Source organism: Oryzias latipes, chromosome 6 (assembly GCF_053564925.1).
Source record: "Oryzias latipes strain Hd-rR chromosome 6, Olatipes_Hd-rR_3.1".
NCBI classification, from domain to species: Eukaryota; Metazoa; Chordata; class Actinopteri; order Beloniformes; family Adrianichthyidae; genus Oryzias; species Oryzias latipes.
In genome coordinates this window covers 17,568,025-17,595,582 of record NC_136242.1, presented here as the reverse complement: position 1 = coordinate 17,595,582, position 27,558 = coordinate 17,568,025, and the positions used below count along the sequence as shown (strand labels likewise).

Sequence of the window (27,558 nt, the reverse complement as noted above, 5' to 3'; positions counted from 1 at the left end):
GTTTAATTCAATGTCATGTAAACGTTAGTATATAAAAGTGTGATCACACTTAAAATATTTAATAAATATGCCATGATAATAAACGCATTATTTTCCAAATTAGATGTAAATTTATTATTTAGTTGTGCTCGTGCTGGTTTGCGGTGCCTTCCATCCGTGAAACCAGGGTTCGACTTCGGGCTGCTCCCTGTTCCCTTCTCTACGTCTGTGCCGGTCCCAAGCCTGGTTGCTTTGAGAGGGTTGCGTCAGGAAGGGCATCCGGCGTAAAACATTGCCAACTTTACCGTGCGACTCGTTCGCTGTGGCGACCCCTGTTGGGAAAAGCCGAAAGGGAAACAGCTGTTCAGGTGGGCCAATGAATATTTGGAAAAAAAGAGTTTCTCTGTAGGTCTAGTTCTGATAACGGTAAATATACGTTTTTAAAAATATATTTTTCTTTTTTTTTTAGTAAACTCTAGGAAAGCAAACTGGTGGAAAAACTAGCTTTTGAGTCTGAACAATTTAGTTTTTTTTTATTATTTTTTAAATGTTCACATTCATTGTTGTATGGATATGTATTGCATTAAAAAAAACTACTCTGGTGGATTATAAATACGCTTCCATAATGTTGGGATTAATCGGGGAAAATATACATCTGTAATATCCAGAAAACCTGCAAAATTTCAGTTTGAAGCTTCATAAAAATATGACATTCAATTAGTTTTTTTCTTTTTAACTTCTCCTCCGATGAAAATTGTTAAAACAGATGATTTTGAAGTCACTGCCAGAAGAAAAACACACAACAGTAGATTACAGTGAAAACCTTTATTAAGTATTTATATATTTTCCAAGGAAACATTTGTATTGGTCTAAGCTGATCCCCGCCTTGATAAAAGTTCTAATCAATATCTACAGAATTTCCTTTTACATGGGTACAGATCCAGAGGTTAAGGTGGGACAAGCCTCACTTCCTCTCTGTCTCTATACTCCTGCTTTACCCTGTATGTCCCAACTAAACACAGAAAAGCAATCGAAGAGAAACAGAACAGCCAGGCTGGAGACAAAGGCAGACAGAGACTGGACAGTAATGTGTGACGCTGGCCCGACAAACCTATGTTCACACCTCGCATGTGCATGCACTCGCTGGAACATTCACACACAGAAAGCCCCCTCAGCCAGCAGCTGGGAGCCCTGCAGCAGTCAAACCGGACAGCCACCATCACAGTGAAGTCACACAAACTACAAAACAGCAGGTCTCCTCTGAAAATGAAGCACTGTGCAAAGTTAGCTAGCAGGGTGCTGAATTGATTAAGTTGAAATTCCTACATAATTTTAAATATTCACTGTACATACTTTGTAATACAAGTAAATGTTGATAGTTTTATAAAACAGTCTTAAATATTTTCTTCTAGTACAATAAGGGGGACAAAGTGGAATATAAATAAAAGAATGGACCCAAACTTTGAGTATTATTCTTTAACCTAAACACAACAGATTCACATTTACTTTTTTTTTTTTACAAACATAATGCATTCTAATGGTAACACATACAGCTAGTTTTGAAATGTGATACTTGTAATTACAACCGTTTATTATGGTTTTGTTGCTTATTTGTACAGAGTTGTGTGACTGCTGTAGAAGCTCACAAGTCCAAGTCAAGGTTGAAGTCTTTGGTCACAAATCCAAGACAAGTCCAGAGTCTGTGGCTGTAAATTAAAGCCTGATGTCTTAAAAATAATTTTAAAATAAAGAATGTTCTGTTCTTCCGTATGTCATTTTGTGACATCTTGTGGTGCCTTTATCCATCCCCTCCAATAAAATAACAGAGGAAAACCATTAAAAAGACCTCTTCTAGACCGGCGACATTTAAAATAAAAAGGGAAAATTGTTCACAAGTCGAGTCTAAAGTTGATGTTGAGTCTAGAGTGAAGGTGTGTTTTATTTTAAATCTGGCTCAAGTCTAAGTCCCCATCTGGTTTCTGCATATGTGTGAGTGTCCATGTGTTGTCAGGCAGGATGGGGGTATTCCATGTCCTCTTCCTCTAAACAGGATAACAGTCTCTTCTCCTGCCATGGTCTATTCAGTGCTGCGTAAAGGTTTAGCTCTGGGGACACATGTGGTTGGAGGTGTGCTGGGCCCATCTAAATGCTGGAGTCAGATGTAGCAAACTTGGGTTTGATGCAAAGGCAGATTATATTGGATTTTCTGCAGGTAGTCGTAGAAGGAGAGTATTTTTTCCTCCTTGTGAACCCATAGTGTTTTCCTCTCATAAGGTGATGAGTCATGAAAAAAATGGAAGCATCAAAACCCAGAAATCTGTAAAAACAACAAAAAGTAGAAAATGTTACAATCTGCTTATTTTCCAAAGACATTTCTTTACATATTATTGTCCTCTTCAATGGTTGTCTTTCTCCCTCTTTTTTTAATCTCATCCACATGAATTTCCACATAAAATCCTTTACTTTTACACTATATGTTTTCTAACTTAGTCCTTTAAATTCATAGTTAAATTGGTTTAAAGTCTGATTTAGAAAAATGCACTTAAAATATTTGTGATAAGCAATTATCCTTTTGTAACTTGCTCATTCCTTTGGTTTAAACTGAGAAAAGCAAATATAATTTTTAAATGTTTCCAAAATTTAATATTAATAGAAACCGCACATTGGGTATTAGCAACAATATCTATAACTTGAAGACATTTGTGTATTTCTTAAAGCTATTTACTAGTAAAAATATCCAAAATGGCAACAAATTCATTTTACGTGCATTTACCTCAAGATTTTCTTCTGTCAGTACACTCACCAAATATTTGCTTAGGCGTTCCCTCCCTCTGTAAAAACACAAACACATATAAAATGATGAAGTGTGTACAAACAAGTATGGCAACACACTTCAGTCCAAAAGCTGTACCTTTATTACTTAAAGTACATACACTTTCAACAACAACCACCAGATGGCAGCAGAGAAAATCCAATTCATGAAATTAAACATTGGAACCATTTCTAGACCCCACTTTTTATTTTTTCAAACACAAATATATTTATCATAATTGCAATGACTGTTTTATTTGAAAATGTTCTGTATGATATTTTATTATTAATGTGCTACTCTACTTTGCTTTCTGTAGTAGCCAGTTCTATTCTTCAGTTTGCATTTCTATAAAGGAAATAAGGACATTCGTATGTTTCTTTCTTGAAAAACGTTCTAGCAATGCTGTCTTGTGCTCTATTTTAGTTCTTTTTGACCATTTCCATTCCTAATAGGTCACATAACAAAATTGTTAAAATCTTTATCAAAAATATGGAAGCTGATTGTGGTAATAAGTAGGAGACATCCTACATGAGATAACAGATAAATTATTGCACAAAACCCTACCATGAACTTGCACAGATACTACAACAGTACTGTACTCATTCAAAAAAAATACTGTACTGGGACACAGACAGTAGTTTGGAAATGACTATAGCAGTCTATGTGCATCAGTATAATTAGGTTTGTTCAAAAAAGTGCAAATAATCTCTCATAAAAAAGTGTCCAAAATTTTTACATGTTAAAGGAATGTTACTGTATGTTTGCGGCAGCCTTAAAAAAACAAAGTACGGTAATTTTGGATCCAAACTTACATAACCAAAAATATAAATGGAAAAACATACAGATAATCTGAGAGTAGGAAGTTTAAAGTTTAGTCAAAAACATTTCAAACAAGGATTTTAGAAACATAATTCTTTTGTCAAAAGAATTTCAAATAAAAGTCAGTTTTCTTAAAAATGAGATGTTTTTTTCCAAGACTTTTACAAGTTGCATAAAAGGTTTCTTTTTCCCAGTGGAAAGCATTGACTGATTATGTTCCCAGAGTAGAGCTTTGCTGCTTTCTTGATGAGCATGCATTTTATTTTTAGAAATCACATAAATGCATAAATACATTAAGAGATTATTCTTGAATCTTGATCTTGGAAAAAACTATTTTTCTTTAAAATGAGATGTTTTTTTAGTTGTAGTGCATTGGATATGTGTTCAAAAAATTCCAAAATTAAGTGAATAACAAATACTACAGCGAGAGGCATACATTTTCCTTATAGTCAGTGTACATTTCAAATGTTTTTTTTTGACAGAATTTTTGTTTAACATAACAATTCTCTACAGTGCTCATATAAAAAGCATAGTCCCACAATCTCACAGTATTTGGGTCTCAGAAAAATGCAGAAAAAGGCAGCCCAAATCCTTCTTTTACAATCATGAGTTTTTATTTGCCACAAGCTCTGTGAGTTTTTGGCTTTCAAATATAAACGGAAATGGCCGTTTTTATTTGCAGGAAAAACTGAGAAACATCAAAACAAATCCAGTACATTTTTGGTCGCACAAACAATTTTAATTTGACATATCTTTTTTTTTGGACACATGATAACCACCAATCCGATCATTTTTCTTCATTGTCTTTAAGGATAAGGTTGTGCTATTTAAAACACTTTTTGCAGAAATTACTTTTGAAGTTGAAGTTTATCTGGTTCTATTAACCGAAAAGCATCATGCTTATCAAATCCTATCCAAAAGATGCCATTTACACAGAAATAAAACTTACCATGAAGCTGACAAAAATGCCACAAACATAAAAATAAAAATATTTAACCAAATACATATTAATATACACATTCATACACATATACTTACATACTATATACATACAGATATTTCACATACTAGTATTGATGAATTTCTTTACATTTTAACAGAATCTAAATCTTTTAACCGTATTAACTAATTTAAGATCTTTATCCAAATTATTCCGAAATTGAGTCTAAATTATTCTATAAATCACAAATGTGCAATTCTCTGTGAGCTGCTGTAACGAAGAAAAGAAAATATTTTGTTGTTTGTCAGATGAGTCAACTCTTGACCTGTTCAGGGTCTCTCTTTCTCACCTTTGCTTTCAGCCAGCAGCTCTTCTGTCATGAGGCCGTCCTGCCTGTTCCCCAGGACGAAGGCGAGGAAGGAGAGGATGAGGGCGTCCAGGATCCCCATGATTGCCAAGATGTAAGCCCAGCGCATGGAGCAGGCCCCCAGGCTGTATTTGTCCGTCTTCTCTCCGCACATCCGCCTGACCTCGTCACTATCCCAGCCGTCGGGATAGATCATACAGCCCAGCACCAGACACACACCTAACGATGGGGGGGGGGTGGGGGAGAACAGAGCAAAATACAGCAATACTGTCAGGAGGTAAAATGGAAAGAGACAGGAAGGTGAAAAAAATACAACAGATTTTGAAAAGTAAAGCTTAAAACTGCATTTCTTATTATGATATTTTTTATCCATATCGCTGTGATTCAGGAAGAGACAAAAAAATGTTTAAAGCTTATGAAAAATTATATAATCGTGACTCAGAAACTACAACTGGTGGTCCACAAGCTTCCTGCTCCGCTCCATTGTGATGCATCCAATTGTAGACAAATAGATCCATCAACGTCTTTGTTTTGTCTAAGCTGACATCTGGCTCAAAACTGTATGGCTGATTAGCTCCAATATCACTCGCCATTTTTGTTGCACCGCTAGTGTTAGGTTGGGGTATTGAGGGGCTGTAGCCAGCGGGAGAGCATTTAAACAGAAAGCTGCCAGCAACTGGGGAGCAGGAGGGCAGTGGGGTTGCTCCGCGCCAAAAGTCCTGCTCACAACTTAGAAGTGAATTCGTAATGGACGACTGCTGTTCTCTGCAGAAACTATGTCCTGGAAAACAACACAGGGTTTTTGTATTTTGGCTAAAAACAACATATTAATAATTGAAAGATCACTGATCATACAGGGTATTTACAGCATGAGGCAAAAAGTATACCGCTCTTTTATGTTTTACAAAATTGATGCTCAGTTTTTGTGGATTTGTCTTACGCCGAGGTGCATTTTCATCCTTTTATCTCAACATTTTCATTAAATCTTAACCCATTGTTTAGCTTCAGATTTCTAAAAGAAGAGCAGAAAACCAGTAGTTAACTGGTACTCAAGTACAGCAGAAGTGAAAAAAATGTAGTAACTCCTCTAATGTCCTTAAAAACTGCCTAAAATCACATTGAAATTTAGTGAGTCCACTCTGCAGCTCAGTCTTGAGGATTTACACGTGATCTCTCCCTTTTGCTGTTTAAGCTATGCAAATATTAACCTTCAACCTGCAGCTCCTTATTCAGAGTGTACAGCCTCTGATGTTCAGCTTGGCTTTGGCTCGGTTTTGCTTTAAAAGAAGTTTCTGTTAAAGGTAACGCTGCAGAATCAGAGAAGCAAGACACCACAAGCTTAGCTTTTTTTGCCCAAAGGGAGGAAATTTCACTCATCCTATTGGAATGAGATTCTTCTCTGAGGTGGGGCTGCAGCAAAGCAGCAGAAGACCTGAGAAAAGAAGCTGACTGCCTATCTACTCAGAGTGCATTGCACATTAATAATCCAACAGACTTTGTACTTCTTTCTACCACAAGCATTTAGCTGCATCAGTCGTTTCTCACTAAACTCCACTTCTAGGCTTATTTTGTTCAAAGCACTGGTTCTGAAATATCACATAGTCTGCGGCTGATGTAAGCTTAAATGTGTTGGTCATGTCTCTAAAAAATATTGTTATTGCACCATACTTATTTGCAGCTCCATAATCTCACAAAGAGGAGTGAGATTGAGCTGCATTCTCACACGCATGCACACTTCCATCATGCATGCATTGCAGAGCACAAACGCTGCAGTTTGTTAGTTACACTGCAGTCTTTAATGCTCCTGAGGTGCATCAATAATTAAGTGATATAACCGTGGGAGAAAGCGAGTAAGACAGAAATGACAGAGCTAAGCAGCTCATGCTTCAACAAGGCTCCAACAGTGAAGGTAACGACAATAAAAAATCTGCAAACGTTTCAATATACCAAAATGTTTTTTTTTTGTTTCTCAAAATTGAAATGATATCTGTAATATTTTTTTAAAATTTTCAATTATTTTAAGAAGCAAAGAAAGCTGTAAAGGAACAGAAATCACATGAAAACTATTGTTGTGCATAGCGGTCATCTTTGAAGGACACAAGGGTAAAGGAATGACATTTTTTTATTTACATTTTTTACTACAAATGCAGCCACAAGTGAGCACAATCTAGAACTTTCGTGTGCTGGTCCAGAGTCCAGGTAAAACAAAAGCAGGTTAGAAAAGCAGGAAAGATGGAAGGAGAACTATGAGGAGCTGTAGAATGAGGAAAATGTTAGTGAGCACGAAGGACAAGAGTAAGTAGCCTGTTGTGATGCAGAAAGATCAGTAAGGCTGAAGTGAAGAGCATTGAAGAGGATGAAGAGTGGAGAGGCTGTTGGCCCAGACATCATATCTGTGGAGGTATAGACGTGTTTGGTAGGAGGCAGTAAAGTAAAGATGAGGAGGAATGAAGGTCAACCACAGCAAGACAGACTTTCTGTGTGTAAATGAGAGAAACTCAAGTGGAACAATGAGGTTACAAGGAGCAGAGATGAAGGAGCTGGAGGATTTTAAGTCCTTAGGGTCAACAGTCCAGAGCAACAGAGAGTGTAGAAAAGAGGTGAAGAGGCATGTACAACCGGAGAGTACATGCAGGTTGGGACGGGTGGAAGTTTCAGGTTTCAGGTGTGATGTGTGACAAAGAATTTGAGCAAGAATGAAAGGAAAATGTGTAGAAGACTGTGGTGAAAGCAGCCGTGCTGTTGGTTTAGTCTGACAGAGAGAGGGGAGAGGGGAGGCAGAGCTGCAGATGTTGAGGTTTTCTTTGGGAGGGACAGACAGATAGGTTCAGGAGTGAATCTATCAGAGGAACAGCTCAAATGAGATGTTTTGGAGATGAACTGAGATGTTGAGAAGAGGGTAAGGGATGTAAAGTATGCTGAGGTTGGAGCTTCCAGGAAAAAGACCTAAAGGAAAACCAAAGAGGAGCTCCATGGATGTGGTCATGAAGGACATGAGGGTGGCTGGCGTAAGCATAGAGGATGCAGAGGACAGGGTTAGATGGTTATGATAGTTAATGCTCCAAGAGCAAAAAGTCTTATTTTGTTAGATAAATTATTATTTTTACATTTTTTATTTATTTGATTGATAGACTTGGCAACAGTCGAGTCACAGAGTCAATGACTTTCATTCCTGAATCTACTTTTTCAGGATGTAATCAGACTTTACAAACCAGCTGAATGATGTGCTTTAGGATCCCTGTCATCCCAGCGTCTGCTCCATCTATCTGCTGCAGCATGTATGTTTAAATTTCCTCTGCTTACACAGGCTTAAATCCGGCCATGATGAAGTGCCGCTGAGCTGCTATTTATATTTTCCACTCTATTGATTTTCTTAGCTTTGCTTGCATTGCTAAGTGTGTGACAAATAGAGAACTGGATAACTTTGAAGAGCAGATTAACGCTGCAGGGGACAGGAGAGAAAGTGTCCTCCTTGGACTTTAAAGATGTAATAGACGTAATGAATATCTGTCACTCTACATGGCTGCAGAACAGATGAGCTGTTCGATTGTTTCGATGAACATTTTGGGAATTAACTTCCTCTTATTGGATTCAGCCAATATTTTCTTTTTGTTGGGAACAAATAAACAAGAAACTCCACTATTTAGGTCATGCGTCACTTATTCCCCCCAAACATCCTCCCATAGCTTGGGAGGACACATCGCTTTCAATGATGCAACTCCAATCTTTATGATTTATGGAGGCTGTAGCTAGTTAGAGAAAAAGAAACGGAATGATGGTTAAAGAAGAGTCTTGAGGGGGAGATAACCAGGTAAGAGTTACTTTGTATCTTCTCTACAACAGAGGGTGTTACATATGCCCATCTAGTTTCCAGAAGCAGCTTATGGTGAGAGCAACACACAAGCCCTCCATGCACTGTCATGGGAATCCAATGCAAATCGTATAGTCTCATTCTAGCAGAGTACTGCTACAACAATGTGTGCTGGAAAGAATTTTAAAAAAAAAGGTCTCTACTTATGTGTAACAATTAATTGATAAATCAATTTCTATTCCTACCGTCCAACCAGATCGATCTGTCTGAGGCAGAATCAAATCTGGTCAGAGTGACCTATACTATTAAAAACATTTTTTAAAATGAGATAAATTAAAGCTGAATCCATATTGGAAAACCTATTTTGATTGAGGTACAGTAGGTTTATTTTACTGTAACGTAAAAACGATCAAGTACCATTACAGTGGACAACACACATGTGACAACAGCAAAAACTGATTAGTCCATCATTCCAGTCCAAGAAACACTTTAAATCTTGCATAGAAATGTAACTAAACAGTGTGGTAGAATGTTCTATTAATGTTCTGTTTGTATCATTTTCATGTAGAAAAATAACAGTGTGCTGAACTTTGAGAAACTAAAGTATGAATGGATTTGACAACAATTCTCGTTTATTAGTTTGTTTGAACACACATGTAATTTACACTTGATTATCTTGCAAGAAACACAATGAATCTGGAAAACCTCACCTGCACCTGTCAGTGAATCAGATTGTTCAACATAAAACAAAATTGGCTATGAAACGTCTCAACAACCTCAAATTATTATATTAATCAAATAAAATGAATTGTTACCCCCAATAGAAAGTGAAATACCTGCTGTTTTAATTAATGATAAACTCAAGCTTAAGTTAAACATAAATAAAAATACAAACATACTGCCAGTAAAACTGCTAGTAGATCTGCTAGTGTGACAGGATTTGTTTTTGGTTTCACTGTAAAAGCAAAATCTTTCTAAAAAGGCGTGAAAACTCATATCTTCTGACTTTGCGTGACAAATTATGCTCTGCATTTACTTATATAAATAAACAATGAACACTGTACTTTGTGTCCTCCTATAACACTCCTGACAGAATGCACCTGGTGTCAGTCCAAGCTCAGAAAGAAAAATCCCTAAAGGGGGAATTTTTTTTCTACATCCAACCCTTTCAGCTCTTCTCTCCATCTCTTCCCTGCTCCCCCAGAGGAGTTGAAGGAGAGCAGTGGATATAGGAGTGGAGAGTCTGATTATGAGGCAAAGCAGGGAAGGTGGAGAAGCACTGTGGGTTCGTGTGGAGTCAGGCTCATGTCCTCTGAATGGCTGCCAGCAAGCACCCATCACTGCACTGAACGTCAGAGGCACCATATGCCGGAGCCCCCCAGCAGAGCTATTCTCAGCAAATGCGCCTGCCTTTTCCCCCCACAAGCACACACCTTCACACTGGTGTGTCTGTCTGTCGTCCTGGAACGTCGGGGTAATTGGGAAACTGAAGTGAGAGACGCTTGCTGGAAAACAGCAGCTTATGTAAGAGACTGTAGGTAAGGCATATGCAGCGCGCACTGAGCTGCTGGAAAGTCGAATGGCAGACCAGCAGATGGCATAAAACGGCATTTTGTTAGAAGCACATTGGCTCATTTTCCAAAAGGGGTTATTTAATCCCACCTTTATGGAAAGAATGATATTGCTTTGTATAATCTTTGCATGTTAGCTGCAGTTCATGGAAGTGAGTGGAGGTCCATGGTCACCTCCATTTACATCTAGAGCTTGATTGGATTTGTGTGCCTGTAATCTGTTTTGCTCCAACACTGTCAACACAGCTGCCCAGCCGAGTGCATCCTCAGTGTTTGTCAATGAACTGCATGTCAGACACACATCAACATATTTCTTCATTGCTTTCCATCAATTGCACTTTTAAAAAAAAGCATGTAATAGCATAAAAAAGGGAATCCTATTTGTCATCTCACACATTCCTTTGTAGATCACATTTTCCACTCTGTATGTAAACAGCAGTGACAAATAGGATTGAAGCAGCACATCCTGAGCAGTGCTGTCTTACGCTGCTTTTATACAAACCACATATAAACAATAACATGTACGCATATTAACTGCGTAGACATATTTGGATTTGAACACAGTGAGGAATGTGCTCACAGGACTCCCTCTTCAGATAAAATAAGAAAATCAGCTCAAATATAGAAGTTGCTCTGCTTCGGATTTCAATTGCAAAATTGAAAATGTTTCCACACATTAGACTGAAACGATGGACTGATCAGTTTTTACTGGATCGCATGTGTGTCGTCCGCTGTGATGACACTTGTTTGTTTTTACATTATGTTAAAATAAACCTACTCCGCCAAAATCCTAATGGTATTTTCTAATACTTAATTTATTATATTTTTGAAACAATTTCTATAATGGCATAGGTTGATTTGATTAACAACTTGCCTCAGACAGATGGATCTAAGTGGATCGTAGGAATGTAAATGGATTCATCAATTTAGTCAATTAATCATCACACCCCTATTTGCTATGTAAATAAGTTCCTTAAAAATTCTATTAAACATAGTTTTCAAATGACAAGAACACCTCTGAACTTTAATAAGGCTCCACTAACAGCCTGTTTTGTTTTAATTAATGTACTTTTAGTACGTTCTAATGGTGGCATAAGCATGGATGTCTTCTATTTTAATAGAGCTCCCTCCAGTATTTATTTGGTATGTACCCCCATCTCTTTGTTCATTTCTGTTTTCTGACCAAAAATAATTTTTACATTAATTCTAAAATCTTTCAGAAAGTTAATGTAGATTCTGAAGCCTCACAGAGAAATGCGGAAAGCACAGATTGTCTCTGACAGGATCGTCTCCCTCCCCCTGGAGTAGATTTACAGTTTTCTTTTGGGCTCCAGTGATGAGCAGCTGAGTATCCAGAAAGATGGCCCGGAACCTCGACAATAATATGCCACAATTAAATTTGGATAAATGGGCCAATTAGAGGTGTATTATAAATATATTAGGAATAAATGGAGTGTGAAAATGTGTCACAGCGTAAGCCACAGCCCAGGTTTATGTGGTGGAAGGGGAACAAAGAAACATGGTGATTAAAAATAATGAGACAACTATTTAAAAGCAAGCTTTAATTGGAATGAGATAAAAACCTAGATGGGAAATGCAAAGTAATTAAGGTGTGATGTGACAAGAAGAAGATGAAAAGGCGGGTTGCAAATTTAAGAGTATTATCTACAAATGTACTTCCAAAGTGTTTTGGAGAGAAGTTGGTGAGAAGTGGAGCAAGAGAAACTTTTGGAAATGACTCCAACAGCTTCTCCTGGTCCAAATCTATTTTTGTTTTAGTTGCCGAGCGTAGCGAGAAGCTTCCAGGCTCACTGTATTGCAATCTGACAACATGTTTTTGGAACAACAAGCTCATGCCCAGAGCTCCCAAGCAGTTAAAGCAGAGCTGGCTGACACCACCACCAGCTTAGATCTACTCTCAGCTCACAAAGGTTGACTAAAAACTTTTTTAAAGTTTTGCAGAGAACCTTCTCACCACTGCACGCTTGTAGCTGCAGATTATTGGAAGGTTTCACTATTGATTTGACCATAAATAAAAGTAACATTTTTAGACATTAGCAGCCAAATCAATGCATAATGCATTAATGCATTGTAAATTTCCTCTGCATCACCAGAAATGATGAAGATAAGTAAATGGTAAATGGCGTATGCTTGTCTAGCGCTTTTTTATCTTCCTCGAAGGCCCGAAGCGCTTTACATTCACAGACCCATTCACCCATTCACACACACATTCACACACTGATGGTGGCTGCGCTGCCAAACACTGAGGCAAAGTGAGGTTCAGTGTCTTGCCCAGGGACACTGACACATGGGCGGGCAAGGCGGGAATTAAGCCTGCAATCTTCCGATCAGGGGTTGACCGCCCTACCACTGCACCTAAGTATTATTGAAAATTTGGTGAGAAGTGCAGGAAGAGAAACTTTTGTAAAAGTATTATAACTTTTAAATGTAGTCATAAAAAACAGGCTTAAGTATTAATTGATCAGTCCATCAATTTTCTTCATCCATCAATCCTGCTTCATTTGTAATTTTCAGGAACTGTGTTATCATCAACCTACTGATTTGCCCAAACATCATGCTTCCTGACAGAATTGACTGTGTAACTTTTTAAGTCCTGCTCTGATCTATTTTAAAAGTGTTCCAAGTGATTTTTAAATTATGATGCTTTTTTTTGCCAAATTAAAAAAAAAAACTGTTGCTTTCTAGGACATAGTTTCGGCAGAGTGGCAGGAGTTCATTAGAAATTCGGCTCTAAGTTGGGCTTGGAGCAACCCCGTCCCCTCTTCACCTCCCCCTCGCTGTGAGCTTTCTGTTTATGGACTCTCCAGGTAGCTTACACTCTCCAACCTAACATTATCGGTCAAACAATAATGGCGAGTAACATTAGAGCTATCCAGCTTTGAACCAGACGCCGTTGGGACGAGGAAAACAAAGACGTAGATGGATTTAGTCAGAGCAGCGAGCTTGTGGCCTGCTAGCTGTAGTTTTTATGTAACAACTACATTTTTTTTCTTCTTCTCTTGCTTCCCAAATATTTAAATGAAGAAATGCTTGATTTTAGTCTTAATTTCCTTTATATGTGTCCTCCATTATTGCAAGAATATGTTAAAAACTAAAAAAAAACTGACAGACGTGAGTGGAGGGCTTATGTAACAGCACAGATGTGACCTACACCTATGTGAAGGATAAAGACTGACAAGGGCAGCAGCGATCAAACACAACCTCTGCCTTTCCAGTGAAAAACCATCGACTCGCAACTCCAAACAAATATTTTAGACATACACAAATTAGTTTGGCATTTAAGCTTAATGAAAGGTTAAAAATAAAATGACATCTGAGATAAACCTTTGAAATCGGGACGTTGTGGTTAAATGTGTATATAATGTCATATAATAAAAGGAAATTGTTGTTTTTCTGAGGTTGTATTTTCATTTTTGTGAGACTGAATAAACTTTGCGATATCCCAATATGAAAAAACTCCCACATCTGTAAATATAAAAAACTGGTTGAGGTTTTGTTTAGATTTTATGATTATAGAACATTTTGGGAAAAGGGACTTAACATGTTTCTGGTTTTACTGGCATTTAGAATTTAGATAACAGTGTTTTAAGAAAACCTTTCCCCGCTGCACACTAAATTAACATCAAAAGTGCATGCCATGCATAATAATTTCCACACTTGCATATGCAATGAGTTTAATGGCGTCCTCAGCTTCCGTTCCTCATCCTCTCTGGGGGCACACAGAATTGTTGAGCTGCATTCTCTTACTAGTGTCAGCTAAATGATTTATCTAAGTGCCTTTTAGTTACAAAAATTTAACAGACAGACATTTTAGTGGAGCAATGAAGAAGTCATTTCCCCTTTCTATGGGTGACATCACACTTCCACACATCCAGTTCTCTTATACAGTCAGTGATCAGCACTCCAAGTTTTTTGGGCGCCATGAAAGGTTTACAATCCCTAATGAGCTCTGGACAAATCCAGTCTGTTGAATTGTGCATCAGCTCTGTTTTGTGCTGCTGTTGAACAGTCACTGCCTCAAAGGTGCAGCTGAGATTCATCTCTGTTCCGTCTAAACTTTCCTAACGCCAGTTCATGCAGTGACCGTCCATTTTACATTCTTATATATTTTAGAACTGAGGGAGGAAGCTGGAGTGCTTGGAGAAAACCCACACATGCACAAGGAGAACATGCAATCTCCACACAGAAAGAAAGAAAGCTGCTGGGAGCTGACCCAAGGCCTTCTCACGGTGCAAGAGTACTAACCCCCTCACTATGGTGCAGCTCCACGTGAGCTCCTCATTGGCTAATTATTCTAGTACTTGTTCACATTACGCCATAGAGTGTCTGAAGAGGTGTAGCCACTCTGACCCCAAAACGTGTGCAACATCATAAACAAATCCATCCACTAAAGTAACAACACACAAAGCTGTGAGAATGCTTTAACTAGCAGCACACATCTATTTGGGTATTGGCAACACAGGTTAACAATGGTCTTCAGAGAATGATAGTTCAAAACAGACAGACCCAAAGCCAAAGACAGGAGCATCAGCTTGTTGTGAGTTCCCAATACCACCTGCTGGGATATAAAAACTAATGAAAAACCCCAAACAGCCATTTCAGACTTACTTCAGTCAGACTTGCATGCTGCACTGTGTGACATGTCACATGACTGATCATGTAACAAAGGGGAAACATGTGAACATCACTTTGTTGTGTTTATTTTGTAAAAAAATTTTTTAGATGCCTAAGAGCTTCAATAGGTCTAAAAATAATATCAATCTGTGGTTTAAAACATGCATTATGTTAAGCTTTCAAACAATTAATTGCCACAAGAAAATAAATTAACCAAAAATTAAATTACCAAACATATCTGTATCCTACTTGATATGCACATTTCTGAGATTTCTATCAATAACAAGATCCAAAATTTCCTTATAAACCCGTTGTGTAGAACTTGTTTTCTGCCCTGTAGTATATCATCATTCCTCTAGGGGCAATTGAAGGAATTTTCCAGCTCATTTCAAAATGGCTGCTCCCATTTTTTTTTCTATCGATTTCAAGAACTTTATAATGAGAATTACTCATCTGTTATTCATTTTTGTTTACCGGTAAATGGCTACTTGCTTTATTAAAAGAATGCAAAATTTGGTCAACTAAAATCAACCAGTTGATTAATTTTAGTCATATTACTGGTAGTAAACATTTTTCTTTTTTGCCTATCTTAAAGAAAGTAAAATTCCTGACCTGAAGGAAAGTGAAGCAACAGCGTTTCAATTCCTCCTCATCACTTAGGTGTTCATATCACTAGTGTCAAAAATATATATAAAATCCTTTCATAAACCGTAAACATTCATAAAAATTTTCCACCAAAAGTCATGATAGTTTATGCCACTGATTACCACTGTTTCTGTTGTCACATTTCAAATAAATGCGATCTCTGGATCAGAACTCGCATAGCTCTTCTTGTCTGTTATGTGTCTAACCAAAGAACCAGGAGGCAGCACTCACTTGTGCTGTTTGGCTGTATTACATATGTCAGCTCCAGCGGTTATTCAGCTTGATGTTTCTGCAGAGAGACACGACTCTCTGTTCTTTATGTGTCTTAGACGGCGGCAGCGATACACAACATCAGATGACATCTAAGCAGACTGTTTCCACCATGAGAGCAACCAGCATTTCTATAACTGACACAGTTTTCTTTACCAACCAAAAAAGGGGGAAAGATGACCTTTCATCATTGCATATAAAGGAGCCATTCAAGGCATATTTCATTATGAACCAATCATAAACATATTTTCTCACTCTTACATACATATGTCTATTGACTCCACATTCCATTGTTTTAAAGGTAAATGTTTTGCACATCAAAAACTTTATTGTACAGCACTGTATAGAAAAACAGCCCTCTTCTCACTGAAACTTTGACTACTTTGACATCATTGTGTATTTTTGGCGAGAAAAACTCTCACTGCAGATTTTTTAAAAGGGAGAGTTGGAAAGTTTCTGTCTTTGTTCAGAATCATGACTGTGGTCACTTTATTGCCTGAACTGCTTTGACACAATGATCATTTGGTCTAGATTTGCCTGGGAGTTTTTTTTCCCACTTCAATAGAGTCAGAGAGCAGTATCTGCACATATCTGCACTCATTGCACCATATCTGTAACTTCAAAATATTCTATTATTTGATGCTGGAAAAACAGGTTTATTTTAAAGATGCTGTTGGTTCGCACAGATGGTGTGCAATATTGACGAACAAAGTGTGACAAAACACAGGTCAGTTTTTCTAAGTTAAAAGTACCCTGAAAAAAGATAGCCCTTCTTTAACCTCGGAGTTGGGTTGAAAACAACCCAATTTGAGTATTTTTTTAAAACCATGGAGCTTTTAGTGTGCAATTTAAATACAGTAAGATTAATTTACATGAAATGTCCTCACAAAATTTTGACTGGACAAAACCTCGAATGACAACCAGTTAGAAACACTAAAGTGAAATTCCATGATAAAATGTAAAGCTCAATGGGGGGCTCTTAATGTGTTAAATCATCTGCTTTTGTCCAAAGTTAATGCTGTATGTAGCGAAATGGCTACATATTAAATCCAGGACAAAAAAACAGAAGAATAATTAGGCATGAAGGGGTTAAAAATGATGGGGTTTTTAAGGACATTGACATTAAAAATGTTATCAGCAATGTAAAAAAACTGTTACTTGACAAAAGATTGATATCAGAGGGGTTTATGTCACTTAAGTCCTGTGAGCATGAAAACATATTAATTTGGTTTTTATTTACTTTATGCAAGCAATTTTACTCTTTATAAATAATCTCAAAACCCTAATTTCTACATAATTTGTGGCATTGTTTTTAGATCCCACCACAAATGTTAAAGAAACACAAGAAACCCCTCTTTCAGTACATAAATAAGAGGTCAAAAATCATTGCTTAAAACTGATTAGAATGAGCGACAAAAGAAGAAATTAAATTCCTCTTTTCATTGAAACAAATCTTCTTTTGCCCTACATTAAACTTTTTAGAAAGGCCTGACATATATCCACCCCGAAGTGCTCATTTGAAACATTAATGTCAAAGCTGGACCAGCACTGGTTTTGCTGCAGTACAACACCTTCATGTCTGGTCCTCTCACGCTGAGCTCCTCCACCCTACGCCTCAAAGAGGCTTAAAAGCTCCTCTCAGAACACGCCTCTCAATTGAGCTAAAGGGTCATTAGTGAGAACCAGCTACGGAAAAACAGAGATAATGATTCAGTGTGTGGAAAGAAAAGGGCAGAAAAAAGTGACTTACAGGATCAATCTGTCTTCTTGACATCTGTTATCAGACTGGCTTTCTGCTGCCCGTATGCTTCCCTGCAGACCTCTTCTCTTCTCAGCGCCTCAACACTTTATGTTCTGTCATCTGTTCTTTATTCACAGTTTTAAGGTCAGAATGGAAAATTTGGTTTACTTAAGTCTTTACCTGAAATTGCAAACAATAATTTCCAGTTATGTGCACTTGAAATTTGTGAAAACGTCTATTTTAAATCTTCATATCCTCACAAAGTGTTCTTAAAAATGTTTTTTTTTTTAAGATTTATAAATGTCCAGTTAAGATAATATTTATACAGTTTTTAATTCCTGCTTTTTGTTTCAAAAGTTCCCCTGTTCTTTTTGTATTTATTTATTTACCACGCCTTCTTTTTTTTTATCATTATTTTCTGGGCAGAACTAAGGGGGGAAAAAAATCACATCATTTTTGACTTCATAAACTAAAATAATTGCTTAAAGATGCTGATGCCCAAAAAGCACTGGACTGTGCACCTTCTTAACCATTCAGGATAACTAAAGTGCATCTTATCCTAGAATATTAAAAACATGAAAGGAAAAGCAGAAGTTGTTTCTGGGGGTGATTCCAGCTTTTTTTTTTCTTACTTAATCAAAAGTAAATAATTTTTTTCTTAATAAATTCTGGATTTGCATACTCAGACCACTCCTCGTTAAAAACAACTGTGAGTAAGATGAAAAACTAGAAACATCACCTTAAAGTAGTCTGGAAAAACAAGCCTTTCCTAAATTGACTATTCTGATTCTAATCTATTTCTATACAACGGTGTGTCCAAACTTTTGATCTGTACTGTACATCTTAGGGTCACAAAGACTGCTGGACAGACTACAAACAAGGTACAAAACAGAAATGCAAAAATGATCGATCACGTTTTTTTGTGTCAGCTTTAGATAACCTGATGGAGACTAACACGTGTTTTACAGAACTACGAAAAAGAAAAGAACTTTTCTTTGCACGGGGCGAAGAGACTCCAGAACGGTAAGTGCATGTCGTAAATCTTCCTCTGCTTGTTTCAGCGGAATAAGCTTGAACTTGTGCAAAGACACAGAAATAGCTTGGAAAGAAAGATACAAGTCCATCAAGGGCAGGGTGGAGGCCCGAGCACTTTCTGCACTCAGCTGGCTGTCATGAACATTCTTAGACCTTGGCCGTGTCCTGAAGGTTGGCCAGCTCATTAAACTTTTAGCAGCCCAACCTGGGCTTCATCAACAACCCTTCCTGCTGAAGGCTCCTCCGTTCATCGCAGCAGTCCTTTCCATGTTCAGAGGAAACACTGGAAAGTTGCTGGGACAATTACATACGTTTTAAACTAAAAAATGCAAATTATAAAGTCTTGAACAGTTTTTCAAAACTTTTTTTTGCACTTTTTGATAGAACATCCAATAATCGTATCTCAATATCTTACTCTTAATCTTAAAAATAGTTATATAAATCGTTAGCAACAAACTGATTATTATGAGGTACTAAATAAACCATCCATGATGTTACAGCTGTGCATTTTTGAGATATAACAACAATGAAATCTAGGCCAAGACAAAGATGGAGGAATGCTACTCTTATTGCACTATAGGAAGTTAGAGTGACTCACAAATGTCCACAGTCCATTGAAAGGCATGTCTTTAGTAACCACATTGAAAGGATGGTAACATTTTCTGATTAAAACATAACAGTCTTTTTTAACTTCCCTTTAAAAGACATTTCCCTCCCATTTCCCTCCCTTATGTGTCGTACCCTCAAGTGCTCAGTATGTAGTGCATGTGCAGCACATTTTTGAAAATAATCTAAAAAATGTCACCTCTCTTTCTAAGGAAAAAAAATGAAAGTCCTGCAATGATGGTTGCTGAAGCAGAGGCAAAGATTAATGTTGTGGAGCAGAGAGCAGTGCTCTGAATACTGACTCTGACACTTATGTCCTCTAAGCATTAGTGTAGCAGGATGGGTGTTGAAAAGCTCTGCCTTGGCCAAAGATAATTTCCCATTCATGCTTTCTGTGTTAAAATGAAAATTTGTTAAGATAAGAAGCAAAAAACTATTTTTTATATCTGTCTCTCTGTGCAAAAGCAGGCCATTGGTCTGTAAAGCACCTGCCAATTGTGATGCTACTTAGCAAAGGCAGTGATACGAATTGTCAGCTAAGCAAGTGGTAATCAGCCAGGCATGTTCGTTCGGTGTCCCTGCACCAGATTGCAGCAACCAAGGTCTCTCTTCTTCACTTTCTCTTTCATCTCTTAGCAGCAGAAGCACAAAGCCCGGCGGACTCCTCATTAGTTTGGCTTATTGCATTAATTCGGCCCAACATAACACCCTCAGCTGGAGCTGATCCAAACAATTCCCCTTTATGTTTGTTACAAACAGCAAGCTGACTGCGTTAACCACAGAAGCAGCTGAGAGAACTGATGTTTGGCAGTGATGGAGCTCTTCAACTGATGCAGGGCGTGTGCTCATCCTGGAAAACATTTTCCCACAGTTTTGGCCACTGCCAAAGTGGTACTGCCAGTTTAACCGGTGACCCCATCATTCCCTACACACCAACTTTGACGTGCAAATATCTCAAGTCTGTGGATGAGTTAAAGCTTCTTTTGTAATCTGCTAATGACGATGGCTCAGATTATGTTGCATTTTAGTCATATTATGCAACGAACTTAAGTATGACGCAGTCATGCAGCCAAAATAAAGTTTTTATCAGTCCAAGAGCATTTGTAGCTTTAATGTTAGAGCAGGTTTTGAACACTAAACCATGTCAGTGCGTTACATTTTGGAAAATTTTGAAAGACACATGATTTCAAAGCGTGACTTAACACTTTTAGATTATAAATTTATCACAAAAAACCAAGTCACAAGTACAACATCTGGTTTTAATCACAAAGCAACACCACACAAAGCTACTATTGTGACAAAATGACAGAACTCTGTAGTCTGGACTAACGTTTTGGCTTTTATTCAACAATGTTTTTAACCAATAGTCAAGGTAAGACTTAAATGAAATTAAAAACACTTTAAAAATACCTAAATTCCAGTATTTTTATTTTTAATAATCCGTAAAACCTGACCTTCTCAATGGACCTCAAGTTAGTGGGATAAACTTGTGCAATACCTGTGAACCTACAAGGCAGAATGAGAACAGGGGTGGATGGATGGATGGATGGATGGATGGATGGATGGATGGATGGATGGATGGATGGATGAATGGATGGATGCATGGATGAATGGATTGATGGATGGATGGATGGATGGATGGATGGATGGATGGATGGATGGATGGTGGGGCACAATTAATTAATAATATATTTATGTGACTCCTAAAAATTGTTGTGGAAAAGAAACTGATTAACCAGATTCCTAATGAAATAAGAGTTAAAGCATAGAGAATGCATGTTTGGCAAAAGCAGCAGCAGTTTCAATCCCACTTGTTTACACGACACAATACTGTAAGTGTGGCCAGAGCATCACTGCAGTAGCATATTTTCTTCAATCTCTGCAAATGTGGGGGATTGTTCAGGGCTGGGCATCTGTCTGACAATCAGTTGAGGGTTTTAAATCAAAGTATTGACATTCACTGTGTCCTAGGGCAAGTGACTTAACCCCAAAATCCATTGAATAAAAGCATTCACCAAATGACTGATCAGGAATTTAACAATTTTTCAAACCAATTAAATACAGCTAAAATGTTTCTCTCATCAAACTTATAAACCAATCATTGAATCTGATATTTACCTAAATTGAACTGATGTTGAGAAGTTTATCAGATTCATGTGCTAAATGTTTATGGTGTTGAACAATATTATTAGCGACCACAACATTTTATTAGACAATGACAACTACAAACACAATGCCCATTGAACCTCTACAGCTGAGTTTGGTAGTAGTGAATCCTTCTGAATGGAACCATATTTCAGCACCATGGACAGCCCTGTCTGCTGAGGGGACAGCTTCTTATGCATTCAGACTGACATTTATTATTTTATTTGAAATAAACACATATTTAATAATTCACCAGAAACTCATAGCAGGCATTTTGTGCTTTCAGAACATATTTTCTTTGCTGTGAAGAGCTAGATTCATCTTGATGTGCCATTTTTATTTCTCCATTAGACGAATGACGTTTTTTGTGTTATAAACGCTAAAAGTTGTTTTTCAATGCTTTCAAAATCTTAAAAAAACATCATATTTTTTTAGTGTTATGTCCAAAATGTGATTAAAAATGATGACAAAGCCTCTTAAGAAAGACTACCTGATAATGCTTGCATCCAGCCACAGATCTTGTAGACGGTGGAGGTACTGAGGAGGAAGAAGAGGCTGAAGCAGCCAATGCAGGTGACCACCAGCGTCATAGACATTCCAATGAAGAAGGAGGCGGCCTTGAAGGCGCTGGAGGGGATGGCGGCGAACTCGGTGAAGCTGCCCTGGCAGGCCAGGTCTCTGGAGTGTCCGTCCCCGATGCAATAGTGGAAAAGGCCGAAGTAGCCGGCCTGCGGCGTGTCCACGCCATCCCCAATCCAATAGGGCTGCGAGAAGATGGTCATGTTCACGATGCCGAACAGGATAGTGAAAATGGCCCAAAGAAGTCCGATGACTCGAGAGTTGCGGACGTAATTGGTCTGGTAGAGTTTCGCAGCTTCTGCAGACGGTAGCATTGATGCGGCAGATCCAGGTATCATTTTATGCAATCCGAAAAATATAGGTGGATGCTGTGATCCGTCCGCGCGCGCAGCGATGACTGAACATCAACAGTTTATTTCAGAGCACCATCGGAATCAGACGGAGTCAGAGAAGCTGCGGCTTTTTTTGTCGATCATCTCATGACGTGGCATCCTCCCAAACGCAGGCGGTGTAAGGAGAAAAGCTGGAACCCTGCTTTAAAAAGGAGACAACTCTGGAAAGTCGGTGACTGCACGGCCCTCTCCCTGACCTGCTCACTTCATCCGGCAGATCATCTCTGCCGCATGCTGGCGCCCTTGGAAAATTCCAGCTGAAGAGCGAAAAATGCGTTCCAAACCAGCTCCACGCTCCGCTCCTTGACGCACGTTCGCCCCGTGAAGCGTCACCGAACGCCGCCGCATTCAGCAGCACCTGGCGAAACACCTCAAATGTTCATTCAAAAACCGCGACAGCGGCGATCGGGAGCGTCGGGTTTCTGCCTGCCAAGGATGCTGCGAGCCAGAGAGGGAGGGAAAGAGGGAGGGGCGCACAGATGGCAGACGCGCGTCTTCTTCCCTGCAAAAAACGGTGACGGACACCTTCGACAGAACGCTGCGTCAACAGCCAACGAACTGACGAAACATCAGCGCGGAAGACAGCGAGGGTTGCGCGCTGTCACACGTTTCAGCAAACTGGAAGACCCTATCATCTCTAAAGCACCAGTGGAAGTACATGACTTAGTTGGTTGGATGTGGGTGTGGCAACACCATCAATGCAAAGCACAGAGTTGATCCCATGCTATACCTTTATAACACGTTTCTTCAGGTTGTCAAATGGGGTCACTGGGGCCCTATATACCTATTCAGAAGTAATGATCTATTTAAAACATTTTGATTTGGTTTTGCAAATAATTATTTCACAAGTATCTTCACCAACTAGAAACATGGGTAGATTTAGTCTCCATATTTGGATCAGATCTTTTAGTGGAGGTAAAAGTTGTCTTATTAGTAAGCCTAAATCTGAAAAAATAAAATAAAATAAAAAATACATGTTACTAAAAATTAGTTCTCCAAAGTTCAATTGGACCTCTGCTTTTCAACCTGGATGCTCTCTCTGAGTTAAAACATGACCAATAGTAATGTGCATTAGGAAGGTGACTGTCAACTTTGGTTATGACACCAAATAACCATAACACATTTTCTATGGGAACCCAGACTTGGGCCCCCTTCCAGCCGCATAGTTCGGTAGTAATGAAGCTCATCGCGTCCTTTGGTTACCACCCTGGTTTCCATGGTTGAGTCCAACACACATCTAACTGAACCATTCAGCCACTCACTAGGGTCCCATTCACATGAATACACATTTATGATAGATCACTGATAAGGTCTGCCCCCTCTGAGCCACACCAATATCACAACTTAGGGTGTATTCAGACTGAAAAAATTCTTTGTTCCAGATCAAGTCTGCTTAATATATTCCAGATCAAGTCCCGGACCATTTAGTCTGTATTCAGAGTGGCATCAAGCGACCCATTCTGTTATGGACCAAAGCTTGTAAACAAAACCACGTGACCAAAGATCTCTTCAGTCATTGGGCAGGAGCTACGAGAGCAGTTCAAAACAACAAGCGCTTTACAATTCTTATCAGGACAGTTAGCTTATCAAAACTTTATATTTTGTTTACCAGTTTTGAATGTCAAGATCAATAGTTTTTACTTGTTACTTTGGTACAGCGGAAGCATGCTGCAAGGCGATTAGTGGCAAAGAGACGTGCCGTGTGTGCTTTAACTCAGACAAAGCTAGCAACTGCACTGATGAGGAGATTTCCGGTATGAAAGTACACTGCTAAGTGTTTATGACATATAGATGTGAGAAGTGTTACGCTAAACGTTGTTTTAATGAGCCTGGGTACATCCTACCACATCTCAGTAGCCGCGGTTATATGTGCAAAATGGAGCGCCACACCACATTCTGCTACAAGAATAATGACACATTGCACCCCGCATGACGCTGCCGTTTTCTGGGTAAAAGATACTGTGTGGACTTACTTGCTCCCTTGGCGGTCACTCAGCATAATCCTAGTTTGGATTAGTGCCATGAGGATTTACTGTTCAGCGCTGATTTATGAAAGGACGTACTAATGCTAGGTCACTGGTTGCAAGTGCTGAGTCTTTTATGCAATCACTGTGCTGCCATGACGCTGGTTAAAACAGATGATCTCTGCATCAGGTTTTCCCCTTGAAATTTTTGTAGTATTTCAATTGAGTGTAGAGGAAACAGTATGGATTCCAGTCAAAGTCCATTTTTTGATAAATATGTTAGGCCAAACTTGATCTTTGTACAAATGGAACAGAATTCTTCTGTTGGAGAACTTTTTAAAGATTAAATTGTACAATTTCCATGTAGATCACTGGTTTACACACTTATGTCTGAAGAAAAACTTGTAAATGAAAATTTTATAAAAGCATCATATATATATATATTTTAAGGACTTTAAAGAGATTTTACTGCAGCTTGTATTCAACTTTGTTGGATCTTAACTGGTTGAATCGGTTCAAAGGTTAAAAAATGTTGTTCTCATCTGAACAGATGGATGATGGTAAGTAGGGGTGGGCTTACTCCGCAACAACAGTCCTACCCACAGCTCAGAGGCAAATTTTTAATGAACTACTGCCGCTCTGCAGAAACTATGTCCTGAAAAATTACATAATCATAATTAAAAGACTTGTTTGACCTGGTTTAACTTTCAGCTCATGTTCATTGGCCGCGTGTTTTGTACATAGAGCTCGAAAGCAGTCGTAGAAACTTCATAGCTAAGACCACTGCGAATGCTTTCACAATAGGTCAGAAGATGATCAGAATGAGGATCGAAGATGATCATGTGAGACCCGCAGGGGCCAGTGCATTCTGCATTCACTGACTTTGCCTAACATTTCCTTTATACACCACACATATTTTGATACTTTTGCATCTAACAGAAGTGGATTCACATTTCGGGGGGCACTGAAATGTTTGGCAGCAGCTTTTGAAGGCAGACAAAGTGGAAAGAGAAAGAGGAAATGACATTTATTGGTATTTATTTGTGAGGAAGAGAGGTACAGCTCATAGCATATTGGGGTTACAGCCTAGTTGGATGGAGCTGGAGACTAACAATTGGCCTGTAGTTACTCAGAAATATTGCCTGCATAAACATAAGCCAGAAATGATATTGTGGTCTGAGTCAGAACATGATGGATATTCCATAAAGCTCACATCAGGGAGAACTCTTTATAAATGGCCTATGATGGAAAGAATCCTAAATTCACAAACTTTGTTGCAGAAGGAGAAGAAAGATCACATTGATTGTTGACATGCCGATTGATTGTAGTTGGTTTGTGTCAAAGTCAGCTAGCCCTTTGCTTAGAGAAATTGATATGAAAGAGAGGAGCAGGTGATAAACAAAATGGCCGACCTTGGTGCTGGCTGTAGTGAGTTCCTGTGGAAAATGAGAAAGTATGCTGTGTGGAGCAGTGTCAGGAGAGTTGGATTGCTAGATTCGGGCCTGCTACCTGTATATCTTTGATACTTTTGTAAGTTTTTCAACCTATAATTTTCTGGTTTTGGTGTTTTTAACTGAGGCTTTGGGGGGGGATGAAGGCTGGTTTATTTTTTCTCTAGAATTTGTTTAGCTGGGTTGTTTGTTGTGAGATGCTGTCTTACATCTGTTAAATCTACAGTATAAGACTCTTCTAGTCTGTTTTCTCATCTTTTCTTGTAGAGACTGGCATTACCAATAATTCTACACCAGCAGGGGAGAATTTAGTTTATCCAGACTTCTGTCCTTGGGCATGTCCGCCTCTTCATTCACTTTTACTCTCCAAGTGTCTTTGTTTACATTTCTCTTATATCTATCTTGAAGGCTGGCAGTTATCACAGTACAGTTAACTTTTATTTTTAGTTGTCACTATTGTCATTTTTTTTTTCTGTTAGATTAACAACCTGGGTTTAAAGAGCTTTGGTATGGGTGTAATGAGGAGGTTGGTATAGGATGCTGCCTAGAACACGTTAAAGACTCACTCCAATGAAAACCTTGTTTTTGGTGTTTTTACCATGTTCTTGTGGCACTGTTCTCATGATGGGGGGCATATAAAATTAAAATTCATCTTAAAATTACATTTCTGAGCGTTTCTTGATTCAAATCATTGTGAATCAGGAGCAGATGAAAACAATGCAGTTGGAAAATGCTTGTTGTTGTTATGTAAGATCTTTAATGGGCGGTCCAAAGTCTCCCTGCTCCGCTCCATTCTGATGCATCCACTTCCAGACATATAAATCCATATGCTTCTTGGTTTTCCTCGTCTGAGGTGGCACATGGCTCAAAAACTGTACGGCTGGATTGCTTTAATATTGCTCGCCATTCTTGCTGCACTGCTAATGTAAGATGGTTGGAGTTGAACTCAAAACCAGACTGTTGAGTGAAAATCCACCTGAAGACCCCACTGACCTGCTCACACCCCCAATGCCAATACAGCTATGTGTAATTTTAATGTTTTTTTTTTTGAACAGTATTTTATTATATTTTTACATAACAAAACAATGAACAAGTCAGCACAGGGTAAACTCAGTCAGTAACACAAGTTGTAGAAAGAGAAGCATAAATGTAAGAAATGTTAAATGGTGCTGCTCATCCTACAGCTCCACAGATGGATGACCGCGCAGTCTGCTGGATTTTTGTCTTTGAGGTCAACTGATGGGTTAGAAAATCATTCTGTCTGTATTCATTTATATTTCATTATCTTGGCAGATACACTTTCTTAGTTTACAGTGTGGTGCAGTTGTTTCTGTTTTAATTATAGATTTTTGTAGAGTTTAAATAAAGGCTGTTCTGCCTCTTGTTAAATGAAGTTTTCTTCAGTTCTAGTCATTGCAGTATGATCACTATCTCTGTTCCTGTTAGCATGTTGACCTAGTGTGTCCTGTCTGTTTTGTATCATTATTTTTTCAATCTATTGTCATTTCTGTATCTGGTGTGTAACAATTGTTGGTCCTTTAGTGATCTATTTGTTGCCTTTTATGGTGTGTTACTCCTCTGTAACATTGATTTCCTCCCTCTAATTTCTTTCAGTTATCCGTTAGTTCTAATGTTTTTCCTGTAAAATTAATCAATTTTGTGGTTAAAAAAGCTTTGGTATAACTGTCAATTCGAACTGAAAGTCCTATTAAGTTTTTTTTTTTTTTTTTTTGTGAAAGGGCGTCCTCTGCTGCCCTATAGTGGAAGCAAACGGGTAAATAAAACGGGTAATGAAA

General features: G+C 38.4%; 2 protein-coding genes across 3 annotated transcripts in view; both read right to left on the bottom strand.

The window, feature by feature from the left end:
* Positions 1–27,558, bottom strand: part of cd82b (CD82 molecule b) — a 156,181-nt gene that overhangs the window by 105,864 nt on the left and 22,759 nt on the right. The window lies entirely within an intron of this gene.
* Positions 790–23,011, bottom strand: LOC101157534 (LHFPL tetraspan subfamily member 3 protein). Of its 2 annotated transcripts, none has more exons than XM_004069935.5 (4): positions 21,867–23,011; positions 4,900–5,136; positions 2,753–2,810; positions 790–2,296 (listed from the first exon to the last, which is right to left on the bottom strand). In XM_004069935.5, exons 1-3 carry the CDS (start codon positions 22,291–22,293, stop codon positions 2,794–2,796), a joined length of 681 nt encoding a protein of 226 aa, XP_004069983.2. In that variant the 5' UTR covers positions 22,294–23,011; the 3' UTR covers positions 790–2,296; positions 2,753–2,793. The 2 variants fall into 2 exon arrangements, with proteins under 2 accessions (XP_004069983.2, XP_011474275.1); XM_011475973.3 differs by having other exon boundaries at positions 2,783–2,810; positions 21,867–23,003.